The sequence below is a fragment of the Numida meleagris genome, chromosome 1, assembly GCF_002078875.1.
Source record: "Numida meleagris isolate 19003 breed g44 Domestic line chromosome 1, NumMel1.0, whole genome shotgun sequence".
NCBI lineage: Eukaryota > Metazoa > Chordata > Aves > Galliformes > Numididae > Numida > Numida meleagris.
Genome location: NC_034409.1, coordinates 50,635,016 through 50,646,834, shown reverse-complemented (window position 1 = coordinate 50,646,834; position 11,819 = coordinate 50,635,016). Strand labels below are relative to the sequence as shown.

The following is an 11,819-nucleotide window of genomic DNA, read 5'->3' as shown; positions in this document are numbered from 1 at the left end:
CAGATAATACGGGATGAAGGAGCCTTAGCTTTGTGGAATGGTACTTTCCCCTCCTTGCTGCTGGTCTTCAATCCTGCCATACAGTTCATGTTTTACGAAGGCTTCAAAAGAAAGCTTTTGAAAAAGCAGACACAAGTAAGTGCGTTTCGAGGCCGGGTGATGGAAGTTCTCCATTAAGAGACAGATTCTTTGAAGAAATGTAGGTTTGGTTCCGTTTCTTGTTGTTTTGGAGGCGTGGAGGTTTTTGCTTTTTTTTTTTATTATTATTCACTGTTATTGAATTTTAATGTTAGTGTATTTTTTTTATGAAGGCATGTGATTGTGATACCAAACGGGCTCTGAATCTTTCACGTTCCTAAGGAAGTTCTTACTGCAACCAGTTCCTCTTTGTGTAAAAATAAAGCTGCACCTCTTGTCCACGTTTGTTAAGATTTGTTTGCAGCTCCTGATTTAATTAGGCATTTGCATTCTGATGTATCTGTTTGAGAAATAGGTAGTCACCTCACCTCGTAACCCTTGCTCAAGTAAATTAAGTTGGTTGCCCATATTTCTGATTGGAACCAACCTACTTTTATGATTTGGAGAATGCTCTGATATGGACATCTACTGATTTTCAGTAATAAATTCACAGAGGTGAGCTTTTCACTTTCTCCCACAAATAGGCAGTAATCACAGCCTTTCAGTACCCAGCTGGAGTGAGCCGGTGAAAATGCCAAAGCTTGTGAGGAGGTAGGAATTACAAATGAACTCCCATTGTGGGGAAGCTGCTTGGTTGCACTGTGTTGTGACTCTCAGAAGTGAGATGACCTCAAGATTCATTATTTTTATTCCAAAGATACTTAGAGAACCAAGAAGCAGGAAATAATACCAAACTGCCAAAGAAATGCAGGTAACTGGCTGATGGAGTGCTTTGTGTTCTTTCTGTCTTCAACAGCTCACATCTTTTGGATGCTTTTGTCATGGGTGCAGTAGCCAAAGCAGTTGCCACCGCCCTCACTTATCCTTTGCAGACAGTGCAGTCAATCTTGTGGGTGAGTACTCTTCATTTCTGGGTAACTGGTCTAGAGAAATCTAGGATAAATGGTCCCAAAGAGAGGAAGAGATGTATTCTGCATGCAAGGGATGGCTCTGTGGCTTAGGACTGCATGGGCACGTGCACAGGGAAAGATGATGAGAAAAATCCATCAAATTAGTTTTCTCCCATCAGCATTCATGAAAGGCAGCACTTCGTAACAGCTTCACATCAGCAAGTCACCACCACTCCTCAAGGACTCCGAAAGAAGGACAGACTCCCCAAAACAAGGGCATAGGCGAGATTTCTTGTACAAAAGGGCAACTCCATGCCTCTCAATGTCCCACCATTGAGCTGAGACAAGGGGGCATGTAATGGGGCCCCATCACATCCATAATCTACCCAGACAGGCTGAGATCACCTATCAATCCTGGATTAAGACCTGCAAGGCCACAGCAAGAATTTTCAAGTGACAATTCTCAGCAAGGAAGCCACAGGGAAGCCTGCCAAAGTGCTCAGCATTTGTCTAATTCAACATAGATCTTACTGGAAGGGGGAAAAAAAAAAAAAAAAAATCAAGTGCTCCCTATCTGGATGTAAGTGCACAGAAGAGATTAGCTGCTGCTAAGAATAAAAGCAGCACCCACAGCCAGGGCAGCCGGGTAAGGAGCACTAATGACCGCGGCTCTCCTGGCATAAGCGGATCACTGGGAGAGCTCAGACAAACGTGGTTCCCTCCTGCAAATCGGGGTGCCTTCACATCACCTCACATTACCACCTGTGCATCATCACTTCTGGGAGACTTCCTGAAGACCTTGATGCTGTTTTCGTAGCCAAACCCCGAAGGAAAAGCCTGGACGCGCACGTTGCTTCCTGCAGCCAAAACATGATGAGCTATGCTGCAAATGAGAAGCACAAAGTAACGTTGGCATCCTGCAAGTTAAGCGTCTCTATCCAACCCCTTCCAGAAAGATACGCATCCCATTTTTGTAAAAATGGAAGGTTCTGCCTGCTGACAGGGCCCCAAATACTGCTCTTTTCTCCTCCTCCTCCTGCAATACCTGGGTCTGTGGTGGGGGGCTGAGCAGCCTGGTGCAGACAACATGGATGTGCACAGCTTTATTTGCTTAGCAGTTTGATCTGACACCCTCCACATACTGGAAGCTCGCTCTGATACGGTCTTTGCAACCTGCACTGCTGGAGTGTGCCCTAAAGGTGAGAGGCTTCTGCTAGGAGAGACAGCAGCTGCAAGAAGCAGGGGGAACTGGTAGGCAAAGGGCAGCCTCCCCAGTGTCTAGCACAGCCTTTGGAGATGCACAATTCAGCCTTTTGGGGGTTAAATAATTCTAAGAAAACGACTGTTTTAGATATACTGTCTCCCCATCTAACTCTGCTTTCAATCATATTGATTAAAAAAAAAAAATCCCCAAACATAAAACTCACCAACACAAAAACAGTGCCAGCCTCACAGAGAGCTCCTCTGCTCCCTGGGCCCTGTGCTCTCCTGCCACACACTCATCAGGTGGGAAACGTTTGTCACAGGCAATAGGAAAATGATGACGGTGATGGCAACCACTGCGTTTTCCAACAGAGCACTGGGGCAGGAATATCCCCGTTGTGACGGTTTGCTCCCACTTCTAGGAGCAGATTGTGTTTGCCTGCCTTTACCACAACAGGTACACGAGGAGCAGGGCGAGCACTCCCCGTCTCCTTCCTCAGCAGATGAGCAATAAGATGCGCAGTGGAAAGATTAATCTGTACCAGGGGCTCTGCAGTCCAGCACACTCTATTCCTCTTGGACAGACGGGAAGTAAATCTTGTTTTTCCTCCCGCATAGGTTGTATATCAGCCTTCTTTGGGTTAGCCAGCAAACTGTGCAGGGGAATGACTCTCTTCTGCAGCAAGGTACAGGCAGCTCCTGATGTAGCAGCATTGAGCCATTTGAAGATGCTGTTTAGGACAAAGAGGATATGCTATACCTCATCAGATCTCAATCTCTACCCTCAGAATCAACATTCAGTAGAAAAAAAACAACTTGTCAGAACTAGTGGGTCACTGGTCCTTCTGGATTGAAACCACTGCATCAAATACAGTTCTACTATTATTCTTATGGGCAAACAATCAGTGTAACAACGAGGCAGGTTCAAAGATGTAAACAGGAGCGAAAAGCACCCCTAATGTCAAGGTATCCAAGTAGCAATCTCTAAGTTGCCACAGATGTCTCTTCACTTTGGTCTGGGCATGCGGTGAGGTACAGAAAGGATGAGACAGGGACTCAGTTTAGATCCCCTACACAGAGCCAAAGAAAGAAAGCTTACCCACGAGGGAACTTGGCTCAGATGTTGCTGCTGTCCTTCATAACAATCCTTCCCTTCATAACAGTATTTTTAAAAAGTCTAGTTTTCATTTTGAGATGAAAACACTTTATGTTCTCTAGAAGTGAAAGGACACAGTCTTTGGCTGGAACATGCAGCCAGCTCCTGGGCACACAGGGGGAATGCAGTGCTGTGGCAGCAGCAATCTGAGTCTTGAGGCTTTCAGCACCAATGCCTGCACCACAACACATTGCTGTCACAACGTGTGCTGTCTCTGTGCCTATCTCTAGCCTCAAATACCAAAACCCTATCAATTAGGAATCACTTGTGTCTAAAGAATGCTTACTACTTGAAAGTACTGTAAAATTGCATTAAGGCTTTGCTTCAGGACAGTATTTATCTACCTTGGGTGACTAAAGCACAAAAATCTTTGGTAACTTACGCTGCTTTAAGGTCAAAGATGATCACATACCCTTTGAAGGCTGAAATAATTTTAGCAATTCCAACAGAAATGTCAACATCTGTTCAGTCTGCACCTGAGAGAACTGAGGTGCTGGTACCACCCGCCACATCCGCCGTGACCTGTTGACTGAACAATGAACAGTTCCTCAGCCACCTCCAGCTGGGCTCAGACCCGGGAGGCGGAGTGCTCCTTCAGTGAACCCAGCCTGATGCCTCAGTGCTGCACAACACAGGTGCAAAAAAGTTTTCAGTATCATTGGTCTGTCATGAACAACAAAAAAAGAAGACTGAAGACGTTCCCAACATCAAGCACCCGACTTCATCCCTTTAGAAAACCTGCATTTCTGCAACTAGTCAGTAGAAAGGAGCAGATGGTCTTAGCGCTGAACGTCCCGTGTTTAATGGCACCCAAACACAGCAAAGGGCAGACAGATCCTGGTTTATTCCACTGAAACCACAATGGCTGGAAGGCAAACATTTTCCAGCTAGAGAGCAAGTCAGCATTTACTTCCATCTTACAAGTAGAGCAACCAGAAAATCCCTTCTGTGCTTGCAGGAATTGCTGCCTCACGACATACGGACCAAGAAAGTCTGTGAGACACTGAGTTAGAGCTTCCAGCAACCACAGGTTTCAGCCAAAGTGGTATCAGAAACACGTGGCATTTGTGTAAAGCCAACAGCCTTCCAGCTCACCTGCAATTATTCTGAGAGCAAGAACGGCACAGATCCTTCTGCACCGAAGTGGTTTACCAAGAGCCATTCTGACGATAGAGAATTTCTTACTAAAAATAGCAAGACACATCAAATTGTCTTTCCTTGTGATCCCTCATTTCAGTCAACAGAACATTTTCACTGCAATTCTCGGAAGTGTGATTGCTTCTTTACCACCAGTGGGGCCTACATAATCTCAGGAAATCTCCTGTCATTTCGCAAAGTATAACTCCAGTATAACTCCCTGTGCTTACTCATTCCACTTGACGTCATATGCAAATGCCATTTGGGTTGAAAAGCACCAAGCAGAGCACGAGGCACAGTTTTCTTGTACACTCATACTCCCGATACTTTTTAAAACTCAAGTCCAATTTATTCTTGTGCAAAAGAGGGCAATATTTCTGCAGAAAGACATTCTCATTTCAAACGCAGAATTGATTCACATGGGTGGAGATGCCATTTCACAGTTCAACAACAAGTCTCCTGCAGCACTTTTCTTCTCCCAGACTTCGCTGGTGTTAAACTATCACAGACTTTCTCAATACTTCAACTATAAGACTGTACTTCAGAAGAATCCTGCTGCAGACTTCATGACAGACAGCAGTATTTATATGCATTTTACGGTCAAGGATGACTAAACAAAACTATGCATAAAGAACATACACGCTTGCGTTAGCTGGGACAACAGTTATGACCCTTTGGCCTTCTGGTTGGGAAAGCATCTGGGAAGATCCATGGAAAAAAACAAGGAAACCCCATTTTCGGGAAGGCATGCCACTGACAAAGCACAGGCTATTGCTCCCTGTCTGCAAGATAATGTGAATTCACATTCTCCACAAGGAACCTGAACATACAGAATTGTATCTGTTTCCGTGCAGAGAGTCACTTTCTTGAGGCACTCTCCTTGTAAAAGCACGAGGATATGCTCTCCCTTTCTACCCAGCGTCTGCACTGAATATTTGCCTGTGGGTTCTGGAAGGCACCGTGCCTACTCGCTGCTGACACTCATGGTAGCATGCTCAGAAATGACAACACCAGATTTCAGGGAGAACACCGAGTCATTCTGTGCTGCAAACACATACGTGATGTTAAAAGAAAACTGTGTCAAAATCTTGATCTTTCTGAATTGTTTTAATGATCCACATTATCGAGTGACATAAACACAGTGCGAGGAGAATAACATGGAACCAGCCCCATCAGCTGCTGACGGAAGTTAAAAAACAGGGAGAGCAGTTGAGGGCAATTCAAAGGAAAACAAGAAAGTTCAGCACAGTGAGGGAATCATTCTCACCGAGACTGTCTGCCAATTGACAAAGCAGCTGGAATTTCATTTCAAGTGTTTGAATAAGGTCTCTGCTCTGTGTCTTAACACAGCGAGTCCACAGAAGAGCAGGGAATGGGCTACTCTCAAAGCTGCGGCAACACTTCCTGCAGACTGCATTCCAGACTTCTCCAAGGAATGGAGATGGCTAAAGAAGAGCAAGAGAGGACCCGTTACTACCCAAGTGCAGTCTCAGAAACAGAATACATTTTTCTAGAGCCCATAACCTTTGGCATAGGTTCCTTTCTCAACGTCTGTGCGAACGTTTTAATCCCATGACTCTGAAGGTTGCTGCAGTCAGTTTCTCATATACTAGAAACATAAGAGCAGCAGTAAGGACTGTCTGCAGGAGCTTTGCTTCAAGGCCTTTGTAGAGTCCCATTAATCCAAAACGCCTAAGAAGAAGAAGAAACAAATGAATTATTACAAGTTAATAACATCTGTAAGGATCTTCAATTCATTCTTGATCTCTTAAGTGATAGTTACGATTAAAAGCATTCTGCAGAAGAGTCTACAAGTTAGACATTTTGCACAAGCAACCTGCTTTTTTTTTTTTTTTTTTTTTTAAAGCCAGAGGTGAATCAATAGGTTTCCCTTATACCAGCTGCTGCAGAGACTTCAAGGAGAATTCAGTTTTGTGTATTTTGACACTATAGTATGGAGAAAAAAAAAGCAGGCTGATTCAAATGGCAAGTTTGGGCTGTGGTGGCCAGGCAAAAGGAAAAAAAGAGTCACATCCAGCAATACTGTCAACGTTAGTAATATTCAAACATTTTATACCATATTAGAGAAACAAAGAAGTCTCACCTCACTCTCTCTCGAAGAAGGTAAAGAACATTTTTAAGACTGCCTAGTGTTCGGTTTTCTGGGTTCAATCTATGGCGTCCGAACTGAAAAAAAAAGAAAGCACCAGCATTTTAGTGCACTAGCTCCCCATGTTAATCAGCTGAGAACCCAATACGTGGGTAACAAAACCTGAAGAGTCTATCCTACAGCTCTTTTTAAATGTTCTAGGCTTTAATAGCAGTCAGCGAAGGTGTGAAGCTAAAGCTCAAGTTACCCAACTTCACATGCTCAGTGGTACAATAAAATATTTTGGCTTTAAGACAGATTCCAAGAAAGCATTACACATGGCCATGCTTGCTGTCTTCCAATTCTTCTACAGGAGAAAGTTTTTAGGATCTCAAAAACTGAGCTTGCAGAGTCTTACGAAATTTAAAGAGCGTTTCTTCTGGCTTGTGCAGCTTTCATTCAATAAAAGCCCAAAGCCTCACGCATCTGTGAACTAGTGCTGCATTCAGATTGATAATTCACTGAACTGCCCTCACCCATGCAGTTTCAGCAGCTCCTTTTCTGTCACTCATTGATACTTGTACCTGATACGGGTCAATAGCACCGTCCGCAAGCTGTAACCAGGAATTATTACTATACAGCCAACGCCAGGCTCCTCTTCATACACAGCAGGCTAACTTTTAAGGGCTGTGTTATCCATCTGTGCCAACGAAGGTGAGCTCGATCAACTGCTGGTGGACAAGGTTCTCTCTGAACTTACTCAGGCAACTGCTGCTTCTTTCATTAAGAAATTCCCATTGGCAGTATGTAGAGTATACAGGCAGATTCAGGTGGTTCAGAAATGGTAGGAAAATGTGGGGTTTACATAAGGCCCTTTGCTACGTGCCTTGAGGAACAGCAGCAACAGAACACTTTTGGAAGCTATTTAAGTGAAGAGGTTCTCACAAGCAATAACTTGTCATCAGCAACTAACCCATTTGATCCTGACAAACCAAGGTTAAGCATTATTGTCAAAGAATCAGATGCCTCTATCAGTTTCTAAACGCTAACTGGGTTCAAGCTACAGTCACGGCCCACGTTACTCAGAGGTTTCTGAACACCACCAGGACTGGGAGTTTCCTTCTCGTCTCTTCTCTACCATCACACTGCTCTGCTGTACTGCAAACAAAGCTTCACCAAGAGACAAAAAGTTGAAGATTTCCCAAAGGAAAGAGCTTTTGCTAACTCGGGAAATGAGGCATGAGTTATAAACAGTGTCTGCACCCAGGAACGTGGTGCACACCACCGGCACTGCTGTTTCTCAAATGGGAACTTAATTTATCCACTGTTTACTGGCAAAGGTGCTGAAGAAGCAGCTTCCCCGCATAATGAGTAACAGCAGCGCCATGTATTTTTAATGACTGAAAGGGAGATAGACCTACTAACAGGCAAGGCTGGAAGCTACTCAGCACTATCAATGACACAGGTAACTGCTCATTTTATGGGAACAAGAGTGCTTTGCCAGGAAGAGGAACGCAAAGGTGCAAAGGGCTCGTTACAAAGAGCCCCAGTAACTATGAGAGAGTAGTAGGTTTCTAAAAGTTGAAAATTTTTAAAAGAAAAAGCTCCATAATTCAACTTCGAGGACAGAGCTTAACTTTCATGCAGAAGTACCCCTTGCATCACAGGGAAAGGATGGGCTGCCATGAAGTAGCAGCACATAGGGCAACCTTTTCTACCACGTGCCCCTGTGAGAAGCGTGCATCAGCACTGGGGCAACGATGGCAAGGCTGTGCTTTACCAGAAAGATGACTCCTCACTGCTCAGGCAAGCCAGCAAAAAACTGGCTGCCTCAGGCTAGAGTGAGGAGGAGGCAGCAGCTGGTTTGCCATCAAACCATCAGCACAACTTAGCAGAGCCGCCCTCGTTTTAAAGAATGACACTGCCACCAAGGGACAGAAGGATTTTGTTCAAGAAGCCAGGAGGAGACAAACGGAACGTGGAAGTGAGAGTCACAAAACTGCAGCTATTTCTGCTACAATCATTGAAAGGAATGAGGGCTAAAGCTGTTCTGTTGATGTAGACCCAGGAAAACTGTAGCACTGTGCAATGCTAAAGCTGAAACCGAGCACCCTGACTTTCCTGACAGTTCTCATTCATGTCAGCAGAAGAGGCACTACAAATTAAAAACAGACCATGCTGCAACAAACCCAAATAAAGGTGCATTTGCTTAAATGTTGTTGTTTTTTTTTAATCTATCATTTCAAAAATACAAGCCTGCATTGTTAGCTTAAATCCTGAGATGTGTCCAGTCTCTTAAAACAGAGTAAGACAGCAAATGAATGTGCTGGCTCTGCTGATAATCACAAGTTGAGGAAGTTTCAGAAGAAACGACTTTTATCAAAACTTAATTTCTACATGGATGTCATTGTGTGCATAGGAACGTGTAAGGAAGTGGGAAGGAAAAGAAACAGAGAAAAGCAAGGCAGATGCAACGTTACACCTAACATCTTATCAGGGTAGCAATAACCACACAGGGAAAGTATAAAAAAAATGTGTAACAGTTCTAAAATTTACAAGAAAACATAAAAAAGATTTTAAAGCTCAAGGTCATCTGGAAACAAACTGGGCTTAGAGGATTTAATTTTAGTTTCCCCACTTGACACATTATCTGTTAAGAGACAAAGAAGTAAAGCTACATTTCTCCATGGGGTACCAGCTTCTATGCGACATGATACCGATGCATTACGTTGTCAATCATGATAGCTCTTGAAGCAATTTGGAACAGCAATGCCAAGTTCCATCATAACCTGTCAGTACGGCTTCAAAGAAAAGACAGAATTACCCAGAAACAAAAAGAATACTCACCCGCAGGATTGACTGCACCGTCTGCAAAGGATAAGTGAGGGTGGTGGCAACTGCTTTGGCTACTGCACCCATGACAAAAGCATCCAAAGATGTGAGCTGTTCAAGACAGAAAGAACACAAAGCACCCCATCGGCCAGTTACCTGCATTTCTTTGACAATTTGGTATTATTTCCTGCTTCTTGGTTCTCTAAGTATCTTTGGAATAAAAATAAAGTATAATGAATCTTGAGGTCATGTCACTTCTAAGAGTCACAACACAGTGCAATTAAGGAAATTCCCCACAATGGGAGTCCATTTGTAATTCCTACCTCCTCACAAGCTTTGGCATTTTCACCGGCTCACTCCAGCTAGGATACTGAAAGACCGTGAAGATAATGCCATACAACTGATTCAAACTTAAAGCACTGGGATGGCAAGCAGCATAAGGGATAGCAGCACTACACATGTCCTCAATTCACAACCAGTTCAGGCTTCACAACATTCAAACTAACAAGTCCCACAACACACTCTTTAGGTGAGGTGATGGACTGAATGTCTCTTACAACGTGATTCTATAATCCGGAGAGAACCACAACATCATCTGGCAGAATTATAGTCCTGACAACAGAGGCTAAAAATAACACCTGATGGAAGACCATCCTCACCTCCAAAACCCATCATGTTTCATGATGCACCAGATACACTGAAATCAGTGTAGGTGATAAAGTATTTCAGTAGAAGAATGTGTAAGAGCTCACCTCTCCATGAATTTATTACTAAAATCAGTAGATGTCCGTATCAGGGCATTCTCCAAATCATAAAAGTAGGTTGGTTCCAATCAGAAATATGGGCAACCAACATATTTAATTTACTTGAGCAAGGGTTACGGGGTGAGTATGACTACCTATTTCTCAAACAGATACATCAGAATGCAAATGCCTAATTTAGATCAGGAGCTGCAAACAAATGTGGACAAGAGGTGCAGCTTTATTTTTACACAAAGAGGAATTGGTTGCAGTAAGAACTTCCTTAGGAACGTGAAAGATTCAGAGCCCAGTTGGCATCACAATCACATGCCTTCATAAAAAAAACACACTAACATTAAAAACCAATAACAGGGGAAAAAAAAAAAAGCAAAAACCTCCACACCTCCAAAACAACAAGAAACGGAACCAAACCTACATTTCTTCAAAGAACCTGTCTTAACGGGGAACTTCCATCACCCGGCCTCAAAACACACTTACTTGTGTCTGCTTTTTCAAAAGCTTTCTTTTGAAGCCTTCATAAAACATGAACTGTATGGCAGGATTGAAGACCAGCAGCAAGGAGGGGAAAGTACCATTCCACAAAGCTAAGGCTCCTTCATCCCGTATTATCTGATGGAAGGCATCTGAGAAAGAAGGCAGAAAAGAACGGTGATGGTTTTGAGCACAACATTCTGGTCATAGAAGGAGAGTGAGGTTGTATATAGCCTGAAGGCGAGGGTGAGTTGGAGATTACAGGGAGTAAAATGTAAATTTGCAAGTGGTCTGTCCAAAGGCAGACCTCCCAGCTAGCACGTCGCTGGGCTCACTGCTCCTCCAGAATTTGGATAAGATGCCACGTGCCTTCGTAGAAGGCCTTGGGCTTACGTGTGCACAGACCGCAAACTCTCTCTGTTACTGTCGGAGGTGGCACAGTCCTGGCTCCCATCAAACTGCATGACTGCAGAGTGATAGGGGAGTACAGAGATTCCACCAGGAGATCTGTTACACGAATAAGAGTCTTAGGTCTGCAGAGTCCCTGCTGTGGGATTTCAGTGAAGGAGCTCCTCCTCGTCTGAGGACAACAGATGCTTACCTATTATGCCTTGATAATTGGTCGGTACAATGTCTTCGTTCCTAAATTTTGCTCCCTGCAGCTTCAGCCGTGTGTTCACTACCCAAAGAGGAGTGGTCAGGAGTACGTTCACCACCCCTAATGCAAACACAAGACAAGGAAAATCAGGGAGAACCAGAAGATTCCAAAGGCATCCCTCCTGGCTTACCAGAAAAGAGCCCCCACATTGCCAAATGACTGAGAACAAGAAAACCTTGCCTTTTAGACAAGTGAAGCACACTCCAGGTGCAGAATACAGGATTCTTAAAAGCAGCAAGGGATTGCACACAAAGCCAAACACAACAGTGAAGTAGGGAAGCTGAGAATCAGCAACAAGTATGGGGGTGGAGAGAGAGACACAGCTGCATAAGATTGCAACAACGAGGTAGTTGAGAACTGTACTTTGCAATAACAAGGATTAGGTAACATTCCTCCTGCAATCACCTGGTACAGCTCTTTCCAGCTCAGTCATGAACACCACAGTTACTTCTGAACTAACCATGTAGAAATCAGCTCCTGGTCT

The 11,819-nt window shown here is 43.9% G+C and overlaps 1 protein-coding gene across 1 annotated transcript in view; it reads right to left on the bottom strand.

Moving 5' to 3' along the window:
* Nucleotides 5,613-11,819, bottom strand: part of SLC25A17 (solute carrier family 25 member 17) — a gene marked incomplete in the record, with an annotated part of 13,818 nt that continues 7,611 nt past the window's right edge. The window contains 6 exon segments of the mRNA XM_021384495.1: nt 5,613-5,969; nt 6,049-6,216; nt 6,629-6,711; nt 9,461-9,556; nt 10,684-10,829; nt 11,279-11,395. Of these exon segments, the coding sequence (XP_021240170.1) occupies nt 6,069-6,216; nt 6,629-6,711; nt 9,461-9,556; nt 10,684-10,829; nt 11,279-11,395 (590 nt within the window).